General features: G+C 38.6%; 1 protein-coding gene across 6 annotated transcripts in view; it reads left to right on the forward strand.

The window, feature by feature from the left end:
• Nucleotides 1-21,542, forward strand: part of GSTCD (glutathione S-transferase C-terminal domain containing) — a 141,684-nt gene that overhangs the window by 115,059 nt on the left and 5,083 nt on the right. For 5 of the 6 annotated variants that reach the window (XM_030564498.1, XM_030564499.1, XM_030564495.1 and 2 more), the window contains exons 6-11: nt 246-361; nt 1,191-1,235; nt 3,865-3,993; nt 11,709-11,842; nt 14,081-14,111; nt 19,622-19,691. In XM_030564498.1, coding sequence (XP_030420358.1) covers nt 246-361; nt 1,191-1,235; nt 3,865-3,993; nt 11,709-11,842; nt 14,081-14,111; nt 19,622-19,691 — 525 coding nt within the window. Of the gene's footprint in view, nt 1-245; nt 362-1,190; nt 1,236-3,864; nt 3,994-11,708; nt 11,876-14,080; nt 14,112-19,621; nt 19,692-21,542 lie in introns of those variants that run through there. The other variant, XM_030564500.1, reaches the window with a different exon arrangement.

Here is a 21,542-nt window from a genome sequence, read left to right on the forward strand (position 1 = left end):
GAATACATAGTTCCATAATGTGCTAAAGAAATATGTTGAACAATTTAAAAATATTTAGGCTGAGATTTTCAAATCTACCAAATGTGATTTGTTGTTTACATTGTCTAGACAGCTTTGAAAAATCTCATCATTAATTGTTAGAATTTCCAGTACGGTTTTCTTATAACTATTTAGTTAGAAATATTGTGGAATAGTTATTAAAAAATTAGTCAACATCGATTTATTTCCTTTGTTGTCATCCTCAGGAAAGATGTCCAGTGATCGTGCTCTGAGGAAACAGCAGCAATTGAATAATCTGGTGTCCATGGTGACAAAGTTATCTAAACCTGGAGATGTGATTGTGGATTTTTGCAGTGGAGGGGTAATGTATGTTCTCTGTATAAAATGCAACTTTATTGTTTTTTTTCTCTTTTACAATTCCAGTAGGACATGACTACAAAACAGAGTCTCATGGTGGATGGTTCTTTCAGGGGAATCATGGACCAGCCTACCTGTGACAGGATCCTGTAAGGGAGAACAAGCCAGTTCAGACCCACCTGCAAATAATTAAATCGCTAGACAGTTGTCTGGCAGCTAATTAGTTAATTAGCCTGATAAAAAGTTACCAGGGCCCTGTTAAGGTGGATACTAGAGGCTGGAAGCTCTTGAGGACAGGAGCTCCCATGAGAGCTCAGTAGGTAAGTTCACCAGAGTAAGGAGTCTGGAAAGTGTGCTCCTAGAGAGAGGAGCCTGGCTGCTCAAATACCTGTAGAAGGCAGCTTCAGGTGAGTGCTGCAAGGAATAAGATAGAGATTGAACTGAACCCAGCCCCAGGAAGGAAGGCTGAGGTCTTTGACTTGAGGAGAATGAAGATATTTGAGTGATAGCCTGAGGCTGGAGCGGAGAGAAGGAAGAGACTTTATTTTGAGGGTATATTTAGACTCAATGTAGGACCCCAGTAGGGACTTTGAACTGAGTTGAGTTATTTAAAGAGTACAGAAGAGGGTTAACTGAGGAAGGGTGCTTGCATAGCCATCCTGCGAGCTTGAGGTGGTGGATCTTGAGGCTGCCACATGACACAGGGCAAAAATACAGACTTTGGAATCTGAGCTGCTTTTACAAAGACACTGTCACTCTTGAAGGGGGTCATTGTGAAGGGGGTCAGCTGCCTGGGGTTTGACAAGTGACTCATGTTTTTTTGGTTTTCACAGGGCCATGTAGGAATTGTTCTTGCTCACATGTTGCCATCATGCCAGGTAAAGTCTCAATAAAAATATATGGACAAAGCAATCTTCCAGACTTTGATAATTCAAAACTTTTTTTAAAAAGCCACTAGATGGAAACCACAAAGACTGCTTTAACAGTGATGATTTAGAGACTTTATTTATACTCTACTGTGAGGTTCTGAATTTGTGCATACATCAATATTTGTTGTACTACAGAATTGTGCGGTGTGTGTCACCCATGAAAAAGACGACAGTTTAGAAGAAGCAGCTTTCAAAAGATGCTAGTAACAGTGCCAAGTCCTCAGGGCCTGATCATCTCATTGGTGATTTAAGTGCAAACTTAACTTGTAGCAGTACATGGATAATTGTATCCCTGTACAGCAAAGCACTTAAGTACATGTTTAAGTTCTGTGTTGAATTGAAGGATCTCTGGAAGAGCCACTTTTCTGACCAATCCTAAAGTCATTTTGTGGGAAGTAGCCTGACTCCCCATCTTACATACACTCATGACAGCAAAAAGAGGTAAGCATTGCCTTCCCCTTTGAAGGCAGCTCTGTCCTAAGTCTCGAGAGGATGTTTTCTTCATTGGGCTTGAGGCTCCAAGTGAATCTGAAAGGGTTGGTTAACTTCCAACCACTTGCAGCGTGAATAGTAGGGTTCCAATAACACATAACATTGGGAACTAAAACCTGTAACTGCTCACCAGCCCCATTTCGTCGAACTTGTGTGGCGATTAGATGCAACCTATACTTAGGGCCCTTCGTTTTCGGTTTTTATTTAATTTTTCCCAGGAATTTATCAGTGTTGGTTACTGCAACAACAAAAACAGGTGAAAATTGGTGTAAAAAACTATTAATAATTTTTCTGGGCAAATAGGTCTATTTTGGTGGATGGAAGGATGGGGGAAAGTATTCAATAGATTAATGCTTTGATGAACAGAATTCAGTGTGATTTGCTGCAGAACTAAAAACAGAACTCAGAGCACAATGCCATCTCTGAGTTTAAGAAAACAATATATCTCTAATCCCCAAATAAAACTTTTCATTTGAATAAACAATTTATGGTTGTAGACTTAGAACTATTAGCCTATAAATATTTACATGTAATAATTGGGCCACACAATTTGTAGCGCATACACTCAACTTCCTCCTTTTTTCCTGTTTTTGTTTTTTTAAAACTTTTGAATACTTCCTTGGGTTCTGAAACAGATCTTTCTTTTCTTCCTGTTTTAGTGTGTTAAATCTTTAAACAGTTATCTGCTAAAAGCTTGAAAAGTGTACATGGTGGGTGTGAGATTCGTCAGTACGTTCAGATGCGCACGCACTTCAGAGCTTGTCTGCGTGCCTGTTTATTTATTGTGTGTATCTTCTAGGCTAATACATATAGCCTTACTTCAACAGACAGCTTTGAATATACACAGACTAATGTATTATCATAATACAGTATCTCATGCAATGTATTATATTTTCCTAAGAAAACAAGTTATTTTTATATATTTGAATGACACAAAAGTAGAGTGAAAATTGGAAAAAAAAATACTTTTTGTAGAACCGAGGATTTTTTCAGTAAAAATCAGTTTAAACTCGAAACAAAGGGGTTTACTTATACTATATATGATTGCTGTTATAAATCTCTTCAGAGTTTATTTATTTTCTAAGAGCTAAGTATTAGTACCGGTATTTGTATGTACTGTTCTAACAGGGCCCTAACTCAGAGTAGCCATCATGCCCAGAGAAGGAATAGGACACATTACATTGAGAATATCTGCTTTAAAAAGTGATGGAGTTAGGGTGGCTGCATCAAAAGAACAAAATGACACCTTCTGTCTTGATATATGGTATAGACAAAGCAGAACTGTGAGTTATAGAACTGAAAATAAAATTAAGCTACCTCGGTAAAGCAGTTGTCAGTGAAACTTTTTAATCAGGCAATTACTAATTGAAAATCCCACTCCTTTTTATACAGTTCTCAGTACTTTTATGAACAAAACATAGTATTGTGACTATTAAGCATGTTGTGATATGCTTTTTTCATACATATGTGTGTGTGTGTTTTATGGCTGTGAAAGGGGCAAGCTAACGTTTGAAACTGAAGTACTGTATACACAAGAAATTTACAGGGCCACAAATAATCCCCATCAACTCTGACCTAACTGAAAGCACTGATTTTTAGAGAGAGAGGGTTCTGGATTCTAATGTGAAACATAGTGCAGGAGGCAAGAAGGAGCCGGTGGAGTTGTATCATACAGTCTTATTAAACATGTTTCTGTAATATATTTGTGCAAAAAAAAAAAAAAAAAGGTTTCTCACACTCACAAAAACAAACTCCTACCAGCGCAGAACCTTTAGTTTCTAACATTTGCAAATGTTAGAATTTTAAACTTTGGTTAGTTCCAAATAGATGCGGGACTTGACTGCAAAAAGAAAAATTTTGTTCAGAAAAACAGAACATATCTGTCAGTCCCTTGGTACTAGCAGATACTAGCAGTGCCTTCCATCTGTTTCACTAGCACATCACTTTTGGGGAGATCTCTTCACCAGTCTCAAGAAATTAAGTAAAGATTTTACACCAGAATTTTGGGGTACCGTATAGTGAGTATCATTTTATTTTGATTTTAGAGCAATATTGCTGACTTATTTTCCTGTATATGAAAATCCAGGTGGTGCTGATAGAAAATAAAGAGTTGTCATTGGTACGTGCTAAAGACAGAAGTGATGAATTAGGATTACACAATATTTGGTTCATTCAAGCAAACCTGGACTATTTTAAAGGAGCTTTTAATATTGGGGTAAGTGATTGATTTTCCAACGTTAGAGTCTACTGATTATTAAGAAAAACATGTTTCCTTCTGTAGGTGATTAAATATACTTACAAACAATTCCAATACTTGGGAATATGAAGCCAGGCATTTCTGATGCTATTTAAACTTTTGTTCTATTAGCAGGAAATCAGCTTTGAATGTATTACAGTTAGAACGTAAGGTAATATTGTCCCCCTATTCTTAGTTTTTTGTTGAATGATCACACTATTCTTTGCAATGTGCAAAACTCAAATGAGGAAGATATTCTTGTTCCAAAGAGTTTGGTGTCTAAGATGATAATTAAAGTACAGTAACTCCTCACTTAATGTTGTAGTTATGTTCCTGAAAAATGTGACTTTAAGTGAAACGATGTTAAGTGAATCCAATTTCCTCATAAGAATTAATGTAAATGAGGGGGTTAGGTTCCAGGGAAATTGTGAAGCTTGATTGAGGTGGAGGAGTCAGAGGGTGGGATATTTCCCAGGGAATGCCTTACTGCTAAATGAACTAGCAATTGAGTAAGCCCTCAAGGGTTAACTCTCACAACACTCTGCAAGGCAACAGGAAAGGAGGGAGGGCAGACAGACACACCCTGTGTGTGAGAGAAAAAATGTGCATTTCCCCTTTTAAGTAGCTGACCCCAAGCTTAAGTACACTGCCTTGTTAATTAAATCAGCTCGCTAAGACCTGAGACAGCAGCCTAGAATCTCTCTTCCTCTGTCATGTGTCATGCCCCCACCCCGCTCTATGGAAGATGGGGTAAGTGGGGTGCAGGAGCAGAGGAGAGGGTGAGACACCCTGATATTAGCCCCCGTATTCCCTCCTCCCCATGTACAGCAAGCAGGAGTCTCTGGGAGCAGCTCCAAGGCAGAGTACAGGAGCAGCACATGGCAGTGTGGGGAGGGACAGCAGCTGCACAGGGAACTTAGGGGAGTGGGGAGAGATAGGGGGGCTGCTGGTCCACCCTGGTTCTAACCACCCACCAGCTAGCTGCAACGGGCTGCAAAGTTGAGAAGGAACAAGTGGATATGTATCAGAGTGAGTGAGAGGGGAAAGGTTGCATTTAAAGGCCCAGACCGGCTGCAAAGTTGAGATGGAACAAGTGGATATGTATCAGAGTGAGTGAGAGGGGAAAAGTTGCATTTAAAGGCCCAGACTTTATACCCGGGATGGAATACTCCTCGTTTTCAGTGTACTGAGTGCCATACAAGTAACTCATCTTGCAGGCCTGTCCTGGCTGCAGCTTAGGCTGCTTACATAACTGCAGGTTTGTGGTTCATATGGTTCAGTGGTGCATCCTCCAGTGCTTTCAAGTTTATTTTTGTTTTGTTTTTCTTTAATCTTGTAATTCAGGGGCAAGTATGAAGAGTTAATTATTTAGGCCCATTCATTTCCAGCTATACAACTGAACTATTTGTGCTATGGGAGCCCTAGGTGTTTTTCCAAAAGCCAGAATCTTCTTTATAATTTACTTCTATCCAGAACGTGTACACAAAACACGCAACTGTAGTTCATCCTTTAAATTAATCACTAGTTTTTGCATTCAGTGTAATCTCTGTTCAGTTTTTCTGTTATTGAGATTAAGGCTAAATTAAATGTTCCTATGAGAGGTGTACTTTATAGGAGTATGTGTTATACTTCTGAGTTTTAGCCTGGGCTCTAAGACTGCAGTACAAGATCATGTTCTACTCTTCACTGCCCAGGATAAGGTCATTTCTCCTTGATAGTCTACTTCACTTCAGACTCAAACTGGCTAATTTTGCCTTTGTGGGACAGAAGTATAGTGCAACTATTTCACATTATGTACATTTGCACTCTTATTTCATAGGTAATAATCATGTTACATTGACAACATTGTTATAATTTGCAAATTTTAACTGTTAAACATGACATAACATCCAAGTGGTATCGTTACACAGAAATAAAACATATAGAAATAATTGACACCTGATATGGTTCTTGAAAGGGTCTAGAAAGACTTTCTCAATTGTAATAATTCTATGTACCCTGATTATAGTTGATTATGAAGGAAGTATTTTAAGTTTCTCATGGCATATTATTTGGAATACTGTTTGTATAGTTCATAAAATGGCATAGCAGCAGCACAGACAGTATAAACTACTTGACAGTGTTTGCATATAGAACACTTTAAACCAATCTGCCCCAACTCAAATGTTCTTTAAGCATTGTGTAACTTTGTTGTGCTCAGTGTTGTATTCCTGATTGAGACAGTCATTGGTCATGGCTTTGAGGATAAACATGGAAGCAGGCAGTTTATTTTGATATTCATCTGGATGTCCATAATAACAAACTGAAGATTGTTTCTGTTATCACTGCAGAAAATAACCCGTCATGATTCATTTTGTTGCTGTATATTATGTACTTGGAAAATAAGGAAGAAGCAAAAAATGACATTTTGTATAAACCTGACAAAGAAGTCTTGACCTGTCTGGATTTTTACTAGTAGGGAATATGTGTAACTGTTTTGAGCTACCTCAGATAAAGTTGTGCTGTTCTATTTGGCTGCTAGCTTATTGTTAGCTTCACATTTTCAAATGTAAGTTAAGAAGAACTTGTCTGCCAAATAATTCCTCTTATTCATCGGATCAAATTGCAATATTTTAAATGCATGGAGTAATGAAAAACAGGGTTCCAAAACAGAGTATTTGAATATATGATCTAATTCACGCTACTAAGCACAGCAAGGATCTGGAGCCTGTAAGTAGGAAAAACCGTCGTCATGCTGAATTGCTTGGAGTCCTTATTTAAATGTCAATATTCAGAATATCCCTTAAGCTCTTAGCTATTTTTAATGATGTTTGTTATTTTATAGCACTGATGCTGTCAGAGCTGACCTAAGCAAAAAAATTGAAAAGTTTGGCTTGGTTTTTCTGGTGCATTAGATTCTCTTTTAATCTGTCAAAGATACAGAAAAGAATGAAAGATTAAAGAGAAATATGGTCTCCTGAAAAGTCCTCCTTTTCCTGCCACTTGTCTGCAGATGATAAACCATGCTGAAGTGTCCCAACATTCAGGACAAGTAATGTACAGCAGTATTTTCACAGCATGTAGACATGCACTATCATTATATCAGATGTGTTGCTTCTGTGTTTGGGGAAGTGTCTCTGTCATTATACAGTTTTGTGACTGTAATATTTACATTAAGGACTAAATGAATTAATTGTCCAGTATAATATGAAGTCCAGTAGAATAGGACATCATGACAAAACTCCATATTGGATGTTGTTAATGACAACCAGTTTTCAACTATGTAGATTCTGCTGGGCTGAAAGGAGAAGTCAGTTGGCTTAAAGATTATGCAGGATCAATAAAATCAATAAAATAATTCTCTACGGATATTAGTTAGCAGCAATTAATTGTTTCTTCTATATGTACCAGATCTGTGTTTTAGTACTACACTGAAAGAAGAGCTCCTTCCCCCCACAAGGGAACTGGGAGAGGACAAGAATTAGTCAGTGTTGAACCTGGTAGCTGTGATTTTTAAAAATCTTCTCTTGTTTTTAAATTATTTTTGTTCAGCTACTTTGCTTTTATATACAGTGATGAACAGTCTGTTTGATACAGCCATAACACCTTTTCCTACACTAACAAGCATATTTCTGATCCTTCTATATGCAGCTGTATTAACTACTACAGGTACTGATTGATTGCTTTGTTCACTGAACTTACATAAAGCAATTTGCAGACAACAATAGCATATTGTTATCTGTTTTATTTTGTTTTTACACAAATTTGGGATTTAAGTTGTTTTACCTTCTGATTTCTGTAGTCAAAAATCTTACTGTGAACCTTTAAATGTGAGTTTAAACCTTGTTTCAAAACTTCTATGCTAAGTTTATATAAGCACACGCACATGCATATCTGTGTGCAGAATATTCAATTAAAGGGGGAATATGCTATAATTTCTCCAGTGTTCAGAGACCATAGAGAAAATTAACAACCATTAAAATGGTCACCTATTGTGCTCAAGTATTTTTCTCCTCTACATGTGAATGACTTGTATCAATTGATATGCCTAGCCTTAATGTTCTTTTGATGTAGTCTGTTGTGGGTGGATATTTTTCCACAGTACCTAGATTTATGTTTTATAGTGGCGGGGAGGGGTATTATTTAATACCGGTCTTGGTAATACACTGGCTGGAATCCTGTATAATTATTGCATATAATCCTATAACAAGATTTACCATTTATTTGGATACTGTGTATGATTAACATGCCTTTGTCAAAATGGTAAAGTCAATGTAATCAGTCAGTAGTAGCTACCTATGTCCCTGTAACATATTTGTTTAGGGCGAAATTGTTTCTGGCCCCTGTATGGCTACATAATAGGGAATGGCACATGGGAATCTTCCCTGTACATGAACCAGGTGCTTCCTTCATAGGGACCAACCCCAGAAGCAATCTTTGAGTTCCTCTGAGTGTGGGAAATGCTCCCTGGTGCGCTATTCACTCCAAAGAGCACGGAGAGGATATAGGGTTATGACTGGTCATGGAGGGAAATGCATACTAGGAGTGGTGCACTAGGTGTGCGCCTCCTGAATTCCGGGAAGCTCCAGGACAACTAGGGCACTATGGTTCCACAGTGCCTCAATGCCAGGTTGTGCATCAGTGGCACAATCTGGCCTTTAATTTTTAAAATTTAGTCTGGTAACACGAAGATTGTGACAGACGGGCACATTTTATATGGATATGATTATTTGTAGTGAGATAGTGCCCAGAGGCCCCAACCAAGATCAGAGCCCTTATTGTGACAAGCACTGTACAAACACATAGTGAGACACAGTTCCTTCCCAAGGGCTATTACAGCCTAAGTAGACAAGACAGACAAAGTGGGAAGGTTAAACAGAAAGTGTTGAGCTCCCAGCATTTGAAAATCAAACCTTGGTAAGGTTTCTCAAGTGGTACACCTGGGATCACTAGTCACCTTTGAAAATCTTGGCCATGACTTGTAGTTTTTTTTCTCAGACCTCTGCAATACCAGAGTGCAATATCAATATTAAACACTGTGTGATAATGAAAATTTGATTTCCTTACTTCTGTCATAGCGTTAGCTATCTTTTTATGGAGCCCTAATTAGGCATTTTAGTGCCAAGGGCATCCAAGCATATTTGCGCCCCCCACTATTTTTCCTCATTTTTCCACCCAGAGATGATAGGGGGGGCACGCAGGGTCACATGCCCCCTAGTTTTTTTGGTTTCACCTCCCCACAACCCAGATAGGTTGGGTGGCCCACTGAGGTTAGTCAGGAGTTGGAGGTGGTGCTCCCTCCTCGAGCCTTGTTGCAGCAGGGCTGGCCCAAGTCAAGCCCTGCCGGACCGGGGCTTTACGTGTTACCTCTGTTTCTGTCCCATTTTTCCACCCCCAGCAGCTTTGTGCTTTGGGCGGGTGCCCCATTCATCCTGCCCTGGTTACGGCCCTGTCTTTTTGTATCCTTTTGTATGGTTTCCACTCTTGTTATTGTTTCCATGTATCTACAGATTTCAGTGCAATGAAGCACAGCAAAGCCAAAGTTTTTTTGAGGGAGGATGGAGAAGAGTGAAGATTTCTTTTTCTCTACAGCAGCTGTGGCTAGATTTTGAGCACTACTGAGAACCTGTTAGTTATCTGGAACTTAAATCTCTCAAGATCAAGGCCATAAATTGTTCCTGAATTTCTGTGCATCAATCTAGTCTTTTTTACCAACTAATCTTCCACAGAATGTGTGTTCAGGTTTTTATAACATGCTCATGTGGTACAGGAAGTTTTGAAATATCACCGTGGTACATCACCAGTCTTTCTCATCACTTTTAGATGGTTGAAATGTTTCATCTTGCATATTATAAGCAGTGTCCCTCAAGGAGGAATGGAATTTAGTCCACTTGAGCCCTGTATCCAAAAGGTCACATGTTGGAAAACTGATCTAAGATCAAGGCTTCAGTGCCTGAGAATCGAATTAAATTATTCACAGATCAATGTATGTCAAGAAATACTAACAAGTCAATACAGTCACAGAAAACATCTTTACTACTAATTATAAATCACAACCAAAGTCTCAGCTCACCTCTCATACCGCATGCTAGTTTTTACTATTTGTTAAAGATCTGCTGACCTCCTATGAAACACTTTATAGAAGCAGTTCTAGCTTATTTCTTTTTTTGTTTTGTTTCCTCCCAGCACTTAAGGAATTTTAACGAATGACTAAAAATGGTGGCTGATTAGCATTTTTTCCATTGCTAGGAGAATCTGAGAAATTTGTTATGTTCTGGATTGTTTTCTTTCTTTATTTTCTGTTAAGAAAATGTAAATGAGAACATGATCTTTGTGCCTTAACGGTTCATTTGCTCCTGTTGCTTGTTCTCCACATGAAATCACAGTCTGTGACGTAATTTTCATCTTAGCCAATCGTGTAGTCAAACAGAATTGTGATACCGTGTTAGGAATAAGCAGGAGGAACAGATTAATACTTAAGGCAGAAAGAGCCTGTTTTTATGCACAAGTTCCTATAGAGAAAAATATATAAACAAAATGTTGATATAAGGAAAATTTATTTCTGTAAATTCTCATTTTTTTAAAAGCTGCAGTTTTGTCCCTTATCATTAAGGCTAAGTTTTTGTCATGGATATATTTAGTAAAAGTCAAAGATAGATCACGGGCAATAATGAAAATTTCATGGAAGCCTATGACCTGTCCTTGACTTTTACTAAAAATACCCATGACAGCCTGTTCTTCCCGGTGTGCCTAGCCCACTCTTTGGGCTTGGGGTGGATAAATGACCCCACCTCCTCCTGCCCCTTTTGTGTCAAAGGAGCTGACCTGCTTTCCACAGTGAGTGTAGTTATGACTAGCACTTGCAGAGATGTGAGAGGTGGAGCCTCCTTCTGCATTTCACATTCACACACACCCACAATCTGGCCTGTCATGAGTAAATGACATGTTAAAATGTTTTTTCCTGGTGTACAAATGCATCTCGAAAGAAAGAAAGAAAGAAAGAAAGAAAGAAAGAAAGAAAGAAAGAAAATTACAATGGAATGACAAAATCTTTGCCTGCTTATGGTCTCTGACAAACAAATACCTGTTTACCAAATACCTCAGCTATAAAGGTGCTGTCTCATTAACCTAAATTTGATTAAATATATTTTTCCTCTTTCTTGGCTTTATGGAAACCAAATAGTCAAAAGTGTGTTAAGATTTTCTTTCAGTGGGAGATGATACATAATATGACCTATATGTGTGTTCCTGATTATTGTATTTCACACATTGTTTTTATTATAAAATCTAGCTTTAAAATATTTCTATACATTTCTAAGGATTTCTTACTTGGACTGAAATTGTTCACTAACCAGCATGAGAGTTTGTTTTAAAATGTATTTTATATGTATCTTCGGTTGAGTTGGTATGGCACCTACTGTAAAATGTCATTGGCAAGTAACTAGTTCAGCAGCTATAGTTTCTCCACCAACATGAATGATTCATGAAGTTCTCTTGGTAAAATGAGCAAAAGAAATGTCTGACAGAGCCATGAGGCACACAAGGTGAGTGGTTGGAAATAGGCTCTTGCCTCACCCAGTAGCTTGCACTGCAGTGCATGGGGAATTTTCTTTAGATTTTCAGATAATTCAGCCAGCCAGAAAACTGCTAAGAAATAGAGTTGTAAGTGAACAGAACAATGCTGTTAAGGTCTCTTTTTTTTATATATATTTTAGGTGGCTCTGCATGCTTGTGGCATAGCAACAGATATGGTGATTGAGCATTGCATCAAGGCTCATGCAGCCTTTGTCATCTGCCCTTGCTGTTATGGTTTCATTCAGAACACAGTGAAATTTACATTTCCACGAAGGTGAAGAATCTATTCGTACAAGGGACTGGAAATGTAAAGTTAAATTTGCACTATAAAGAGGGGAAAAAATCAAAAGTGTGTAAATGGACAAAGAATCTTAACTCTGCCCTATAAAGTTGCTGTGTCAACACTGAAAAACTATATGTTGACTTTAACTGTCCAGGACAAACAGGTTCACCTCATCGGTGACCACAAAAATACCTACAGCCTTCCTTCCAGAAATACGCACTCCACTGAGAAAAGGGATACTTTACTAATTCATGGATTGGTGTTAAGACAGCTATTTAACACAGTTCACAAAGATTTTATATACCTCCAATTATGTAAGTGTTGTTAGATACTGTGCTAGTGAATCAACATGTACTGTACTAACCTCCAACCCCAAAATAATGAATTTATGGAAATTTCATGAAAATGGTAATGGGTATTGAGATGTGTGTGTGTGGTGGGGGGAGTATCACACTCAGTCTTAGACACATAATATGTATGCAGTCAGTTACAATGGGACTGATTGACAAATATGTTACTGCAGTTCACCACCAGTGAAACCCCATTGATTTTGGTGGATTTACATTGGCATAAAACTAAGGTAATAACTTGTCAATCAAGCCCACTATTCTTAGGTTAATCTTTTTGATATTTCTACCACAAACTGTACTTATTGTCTTCTCCAGATTTAAGATGTCCATGATCATAACCCTTAGGCTTTGGCCTTTTTAACGCCGTTGGTCGAAAAATAACACATCTTAAGAAGTAGGTGTATGGGAATGAAGGCTATAGTGTTTCAGGACAGAGTTAAGATTCAGTAGCTTTAATAATGTATTTTCATACTTTCAGACTCGTTTATGGTTTTAAGTAGACTCTTACCTTTTGAATTTCCAAGGTTATAAAATTTGAGTTTTATTAGAAAATACAACACCCTTTGGGTCTATATTGTCTGACATAAATAAGTCTTTCTATCTTAAAAGGGATTCATCAAATTTTTGTTTGAAAATATTTTTATTACTGCTTTTACAAGAAACATCTAAGATTGCTGTAACTGAAAGCGATTAAAGAATAACTATTTGTTTTTTCAGTTTGATTACTTTGTGCATTTGACAGCACTTTATGTTCCCCCAGTTTTGTTCTATATCTTGTATAGTATGTTTCCTCTTTTGTTTGTTTCCCTCTTTTACATAGCAGGAAGGAAGAAAAAATATTTAAAACAGGATAATACAACTGAAGTTGCAAAAATGGGCAGAGGGATTTAAAAGCAGATATTATATTAGAAACTACTTTCAACTTATTTTTTAAAGGTTGACTTAGATGCTATCATTTAACTTCAAGTTAATTACAATTTTAGACTGGAAATTCATTAAGGTTTGTGAAGATGTTTGAGATCTTTTGCTCAAAGGTGCTGTAGAAATGCAAAGTGCTATGTTTTTATTAACATTTACAATTTTAAAGGCTCTAAAGCACATAAGAGACTATCTATCTCTCAGTGTAGCAATTCAGCCTTGGGACTACAATTTAATTTTCTTAAAGTTGGTAATATTAGAAAACATTCCACAATAACTGGGCGCAAAGTATTTAATTCAATTCTAGTGACAAATAATGCAGTTCTGTGGTATGGCAGACACAAAAGGCATGTGTGTATATACTGTAGGGCAGCGGTTCTCAAGCTTCATTGCACTGAAACCCCCTTCTGACAACAAAAATTACTACATGACCCCAGGAGGGGGTACTGAAGCCTGAGCCCACCCAAGCAGAGGGGGGTCAAAGCCCGAACCCCACCGTGCTAGCCTTCACCTTTGGCCCCCGGTAGTGAGGCTTGGGCTTTGGCTCTGGGCCCCAGCAAGTCTAACACCAGCCTTGGTGACCCCATTAAAACGGGGTCATGACCCACTTTGGGCTCCCAACCCACAGTTTGCGAACCGCTGCTGTAAGGATATATGTGACTACGATACAGAGTATTTATGTAAAATATGGACAAAGCCAGTTTTATAAAAATGTGTAGTATTTATAATGGTTAAAGAAAAAACTTCAATAAATAGTACAATAAAACATAAAATTGCATATAATGTGCCTTTTCTTCTCAAGTGAACTAAAGCTGTCATAGTTTCTACTTCTGAGTACAGCTTCACAGCCTCCAGATAAAAATATTTTGTTTAAAATTCAGTCAGGTGTTTAAAAACTACTTCTGTTTTCAATCTTGGTTATTTCCAATGTTGATTGAATCAATCTCCTTTTCTGTTTCAGTCATCAGTTCAAGGAAGTTTTATCCTATAAGGTATGTAAAGGTATTTCTGTGATTAGATTTTCTTTTTGTGCCCTTTTCTGCATTTCCCCTGTGGTTTGTAGGGAATTAATTTATCTTTTAATTATGAGGATGAACACACTATGTAATAATGTTTAGTAATTCAGATCTATTCACATTGCTTCCACTTTTTAAAAAAGGCTTATTTTCAATAAAATAAAATCAGATGATTTCTCCATAAAAGAACTTTATCCCATAGTAAAGATAAATAAAACACCCATAAGATTCATGTTTTGACACGTTTCATTTAAAATCTTCTGGATACCACTCATTGTATAGACTTTGTGTACGTATTGATTGTTCTTAGGTGTATAGACTTAACTAAATGTATAGTAGAATGTTTTGTATACTGCTTGCTTCTAGAGAACTCATTTTCCAATAGCTCTTATCTGAAAAATATTTAAAGAACTAGCTTTCTTTCTGTACAGCAACCTATTAAAGGCGATACAGTCTATTGTAAGCTTCAGATTTTTCTCTGTCTAATGATAGTGCTTTTCTTTAATTTGCACCTTGAGCATTGGATAGGCACTTTTATAAATAGGAATAAATCATAACTACAATTCTTTACTAAGATTGTTTTAGTAATTATTTTAATTTAAAAACTTAAGAAAGCCATTTTATATACTTTTAATATGTCATATTTGATTTAAGATGAGTTTAAATTGTCATTGATCAACAAACCTTTGAATAGTTGTATTACTCTCTTTCTCTAATCGTTCTCCTGTGTGTGACTGGGTGTAGTGTTAACTAAAATTTTTTATTTCAAAATAAGAGGACTTTTTGTTCAATAGTGAATTCTCCTCCATGGATTAATGGATTTTACCATTTCTTTTGCCTAAATTTGCTTCCTTATACAATGGCAGCAGTTTCTCCTCCCTTGGTTTTCACACCTCAACTGCTAGAAGAGGGCCTCATCCTCCCTGATTGAACTAACCTCGTTATCTCTAGCCAGCTTCTTGCTTACATATCTATACCTGCCCCTGGAAATTTCCACTACATGCATCCGACGAAGTGGGTATTCACCCACGAAAGCTCATGCTCCAAAACATCTGTTAGTCTATAAGGTGCCACAGGACTCTTTGCTGCTTTTACAGATCCAGACTAACACGGCTACCCCTCTGATACCTTCCTTATACGTAATTCTTGAGCCAGTTTTCACCTCTTCTGTTATCAGAGGTGATGTGGGGGATCACACAGGGTAACATGCCCCCTCAGATTTCTGCCAGGACTTATATGCCCTTCCCTGAAACCTTTACATTCTGCCCTCTCTTATCTACTTCCCCCGCACACTATCACTATGTGTCGCCTCTATCTGTAATGATCCTGTATTTGGAGGACCTACCTTGGAAATGCTCACCAGCATTTTTCCTTTGTCTTCTCAGATCTCCCTGTGGACATCTTAGGTTTCTTGGTGTTACACAGTAACTTAACTGCAGAAAGTCCCTAGAACCTTGAGAAACCTCCTCAGACTTGAACAGTAGGAAGAAAAAAACCACGTTCCTTTCAGCCCCTAGCATTCTGTGTCCAGAGGAATAAACAATCTTAATATCTTTTGTCAATGTCACTTTTAAAGTGCTTTTACAAATTACTTGTCAATGTTGTAAAAGTTTTTTGGGACAGATTTACAAATAAGTTAAGTCTGAGGACTGTTAGGTTGTCACATGCATTGTAGTTGTAGCCATGTTGTCCCCAGCATATTAGAAAGATGAAGTGGGTGAAGTAGTAACTGTTATTGGACCAACTTCTGTTGGTGAGAGAGGCAAGCTTTCGAGCCACACAGAGCTCTTCTTCAGGTCTGGGAAAGGTATTGCGAGTGTCACAGCTAAATATTAACTACTTATGCTAAACAATCTGTTCCACGTTGCATTTAGTCATCCTTAAAGGAAAGCTGTACAACACTTTCAAAAGACGAGCCTGGGAAATTAAATTCATAACTCTGCAAGACACTGAAAGTCATGGACTGAACAGACACACTGGATTTTATGGCTTATTGCAACAACCCACTAACTCCCTCCTTTTGTCCTGTGACTGCAGAGGTGTTAACAGGCGACTCTACCTTAAACGGAGGCCCCCACTTCTGAAGCCCCTGTTGGGGGCTGGTAGCTCCAGTTCCCTTTCCCACCCATGCAGGAGGCACAGGCTGCTCCATCCAGCTCCTCTCACTGTCAGCTGTGGAAGGCAAAGTCCTTGAGATCATCATCATGGTCTGCTTCCACCACTGCCTCCATGCTTGGAGGCCTGGTGGTTGTGGGGGGGGCACACCTGTGGATACAGCCCCTTTCCACCAATGCTGATGTATGAGAGGGCCTGAAGCCCTGCACCCAGTTCCTAGCTCAGAGACCTCTGGAGGTGCTGTGGGAGGCTGGCACAAGATTACTCACTGAAATTTGGCCTTTTCACTCTGCCATCGTGACAGAAGGGCAGCCAGGACAAATTTCAGTGGCATTATGACCCCATGCGCCAGATCACAATGCTAACCCTGCAGAGCAGCAGCAGCTCCAGCACGACCTTGAAGACTTCAACTGTGGCTGCTGGTGTGTGGGAATGGTGCTAGTGCTTGTGCCTTCCATAGGGCTGGGGCCAGGGGGAGCCCTGGTGGTGCCGCATCACAACATAAATTTCACCTGGCTGCCCCCTGTCATAACATAGGGGTGGCTTGGCCAAATTTCAGTGAATGGCATTGCAAAAACAGTTGCAGTGGGTGCTGAAAATTATAGTTTCTGCAACAATATCATGGCTTTAATTATAATTAACTTTGGTTATACAGATAGCTATAAGCATCTTAATGTATCATATTAATATATTGGTTAAAATTATTGGCTAGTGACTAAAGTTCAAATGTGATGGGCAGACATTGTCTGTGTCCTTTAGTTCCCATCTTACATTCATTTTTCTTATCTTCCTTTGAGAGATCCATGGAGACATCAAGAAGAATGACAGTTCCCATATAATGATAAATCTGATTTTTTTAAACCAATTTACTTTATTTGTACATAACAAGACTTATAATGGACCAACAGGGATATAACCTCTCTATGTACATGGGATCCATTCACTGTTGGTCACGTTGGTCTACCTGTGATCAGTTTACTTTTCTGATGGGAACATTTTGCCTTGATTCATTAGAGGTTAAAATTGCAAAACTAGGGCTATGATGGTTGTAGGCTTGCACCAAAAGACACTCAGAGGCTACATTTTTTATCTTTCCCTGAGGGATTGTTGGAAGGTAGGAACCAAACTACTTCACATATTTAGCTTTGACAGCTTAGCAGAATTTGCGCTCTCCAGAGAGCAAGTTAACTTCACGAAAAGCTGGATAGTTTTAATTATGATGTTTGTTGTCCTGATAATGGCTGCACCATATCTACCATCAGGAAATGTGACAGGTTGCTATTTTTTTGAAGGGGAAATTACATAGTCGTTACCTGGACACCAGTTAAACTTCCAGGTTGTTTTCACAGAAAAGTCAGATGTTTTTGTGTATTCACAAGCCAGTCCTCATTTTTCAAGTTAGTTGAGTGATAATGCTTACCTCAGAGTTCAGATCTGGTTTGACAAGCTGCGGAGCTGGCGGGGGCAGTGGACTCTCTGGGTTGGGTGGCTCATTCTTTATATGAGAAAACTGAGCTGAGCCTGTTTCTTTGGAGATTTTTAAGTTGGAGTGTGGCCCTACCTAGGCTATGTTTCAGCCTGAGATATAGGAGTTACCCTTTATTCATTCACTGAAATGACAACTGCTTAGCTTCCCAGCTCAGAGTTGTTTTTACTTGTTGCTGCTTTCCCTTAACTGGAGACTCCTCCAGTACCTCTCCCCCTAGCTCCGACTGCCCCTCCTGTACCAAAGCCAGGTGCTTTTGGAAGCCTCTGCCTGATGTCTTTAATTTGGGGTTTTTCTCTTAGCAGCTCCTCCTGCCCTAACCAACTGCTCCAGCTTCTTTAAGCTTCCCAAACAGCTCTTCCAGTAGCCCTAATAGCTGGTAAAACGTTAGAAGTCAGGCAGATACATCTGAGCTTGCCCTCCCTTCACCTAATGCAGGGACTGAGCCTTTAAACATCATCTCTTTATATTAGTAATGGTCTCAGGTTGCAGTGGGGGAGGTCTAGGTTGGATATTAGGAAACGCTATTTCACTAGGAGGGTGCTGAAGCACTGGAATGGGTTACCTAGGGAGGTGGTGAAATCTCCTTCCCTAAAGGTTTTTAAGGTCAGGCTTGACAAAACCCTGGCTGGGATGATTTAGTTGGGGATTGGTCCTGCTTTGAGCAAGGGGTTGGACTAGATGACCTCCCGAGGTTCCTTTTCAACCCTGATATTCTCTGATTCTATTGAATAATCAAGAATGGAAGGATAACCTAGTTTGATTTAAGAAAATAGTGCTCATTTTCAGACCTCTAACTTTAGTTCTCTGTTACGTTCCATAGAAAAGTTTCTCATGTCTGTATTGCCATCTGACATTACAGAGGGCTCTATAAAGCTGGACAATTCTGAAATAGTTCTTGCCAGAGGTGGTGCTAGCCCTTTGGGGACCTTAAGCAGGAATATTTTGCCCCTCCCAACACATAATAAAAAGTGAACAGGGGCCTCCGTTTTGCTGCTTGGGGCCTTAAGCAATTGCTTAGTCTGCTAATGCCTAGCACCGGCTCTGGTTGTGGTTGCTAGGTCTTAGCACTTGAAATTTCAGCTGTCCCACTTAGTATAGTTTTTAAGAGCATTCTTTTTAGTTGTCATTGCATCATCATCTTTCGCCCTCCCACTGCAAGAATGGTTAACTTATCTACCCTTGCTTCATTTGTTTTGCTAGCCAAAGGCTAAAAATGGAAGTCAGAGTTAGTTCTTGATATCTTACAAGGAGGTTTCTACTTTTGTTTAAATTTATTTTGTGCTATAGAGTTAAGAGAATTTCCTCGCGTCAAGGTATGGAATACTGACATCCAATTTCAAATTGACTCTATACTGATTTGGGTGGAATTTGAGCAATGGAACGTTGACCTATCCCCAACAAGGGTGATGGCTATTCTTTCCTGCTTTGGAATCATTACTTGATAGGAGATGCAGGATGTTTGAGTGCCCCTGTACTCCAGTTTGAATGCTACCCACAAATGGGAAGAGGAGGTCCAAGACTCACCCTGTGGCAGCAGGATGGCTTGGCTGCCAACTGGTGCATATGGGAAGGGCTTAAGCAGCCTGAAGTATGCCACCCAAAAACACTGCCCTGTTGTAGGGGGCTGTATCCAGTTACCCTGCTGAATGGAAATAGAGAAGTCTGATCCAGAGACAAACTTATTGCCCCAAAAATATACACTTTCAAAGGCTGAAGTGGAGCTGAAATAAGTACAAGTATAAATTAATTTTAATAGAAAAATATTCAATACACATAGTTTTCTGGTACCTTTGAATGTTTAAATATGTTTTTTATGTTGAAATTAAATAACTGTTTTAAAGAGTAATGACATAAAACCATATTTCTGTACTTTTTATTCTAGGAGCACATGATTCTTTGCAGATTTGCAGATCAGACAGCTGTTCAGCTTCCACCCAAACGCAGACTAATAGGTATGCATTTCCACAGATCAGCTGTTGTGTAGAATATGTGCAATATATTTTGTGATGGGCTGAGCTTATGCTATATGGGAAACACCGATACATTTATCAATAGAGAATTAAATTGCTGTTTTCTCAGCACACTTACAGCAGTGAGTGTTTCTATTGCTGCATCTTTTTTCACTGTGGTAGTGAAGCATTTTTCCTGGCTGAAGTTTTTAAAATATGAGCTAGAGTATAATTTGACATTTTATTGATCATTATGTCTCTGCACCAGCTCCTTCCCCCTCTATACCCTGAAAAGGGAGAAGACTTCCTGAAGTTGACTAGAGACCTCTCTAAAGCCAATCTAGCACCCGTGAAAAGTATTTAGATACTCTGACGATGGGTGGCAGTATGAAACCCCTAGATATATTAAACATGATATAGTAGTTGGTGATAAATCATTTTAAAAAGTCTCTGACAAACATCCAAGGCCAGATGGGAACTGTCCAAGAATTGTGCAGAAAGTAGCAAAGATAGGAATATCTTTAGCAGAGATATTGAAAACTTCTTTGAACTTGAAGGACTTAAGTGACCAGAAAGGAAGTTGCTGTAACTCCTGTATGAAGGGAAATATCAAGGAAAGATACAGGAAGGACAGACCTATATACTGAACTTCACTAGTAAGAACAAGCTAGATACATTAGTCAGAGTGAATTTTTAAAGACTAAATAAGGATAATTAAATCTAGCAGCGTTCTGAGAATGGTTAGTGTACTGGCTTCTAACTGATCTACTATTTGGTACTATTCTGTTATCTACTGTTTGTGGAAAAAAACTAATATATCTGTGGTAATGTGCAGTTCAGCTTTTAGCTATTTGATGTATTAAATAATAAATTATGTTTTTTTGTTTTACATTTTTATATTGTCGTGGTATATAATAGCAAAAACTACCTACGGGTTGTGCATTTCCATGCAATTAATGACCAGCTGGGCAATGTGCATTGGTCTCTCACTTCCTTCAGTGATTCATTAAGTGCTGGAAAATGCCCTCACCTGTTGGCCATTATGGCTCAAGTCAGACATGTATTAATTAAAAAAGAGGGGCTGATCCAAAGTAAAGAGGAAGGCTATTTTTTTTTCAAGGAAAGGCTTTTACTAGATCCCAGATGGAAATGTCCCCAAAACATAGACATCCACTGGATAATATCTGAATCTAGAACTACATCTTACAGCTCAAGTCCCTCTCTAGCTCTTGTGTAGAATAGTGACAAATGACAGATGTTCAAGAGCAGATAAAGAATTAGCTTAGCTGTGGCAGATGGATGTATTATTCCTCTGCAATACTTAATTTTCTAAATGGAAAAGGGAGGCTACAAACTCGTTTCAAATACAAAAACCAACAACAATTCAAGCCAAGATAGGGCAGACGCTGTTGGGGAGTGAAGGTGGATATTCTTGGCTCAAAACCACTTATGAAATACATCAAAGGCAGTAGGAGCAACTAATCTAAATACATTTTTAAAAGCTGCACTTGCGGTATTCAAGGTATTTCCTATAGTTCAGACTACTAAAGAAAATACTGCAGATTCTGAGATAATTTCCAATTTTACTTAAAAATAGGTATGATTATTTTGCTATCCCACTGTATTTAGACAGAAAAAAAATTGTCAGGGTTACAGCTGACAATTATACTCCACCTACTGAGAAGGGTGTCTTCTCTTTTGCTTGTGAGATAGCCATGGGAGATGAGAAGGAAACTGCCAGTTCAGAAGAGAGGGAAGGGACAGCAAATGAGCTTCTGTCAGCCTTTTGATACAAATGTCAGGTGTTTTTGAATTTTCAACTTTTTGTATGTTCTCTGTCTCATAGAAATTGTA

The sequence above is a fragment of the Gopherus evgoodei genome, chromosome 5 (genome assembly GCF_007399415.2).
Source record: "Gopherus evgoodei ecotype Sinaloan lineage chromosome 5, rGopEvg1_v1.p, whole genome shotgun sequence".
In the NCBI taxonomy this organism is placed as follows: Eukaryota; Metazoa; Chordata; order Testudines; family Testudinidae; genus Gopherus; species Gopherus evgoodei.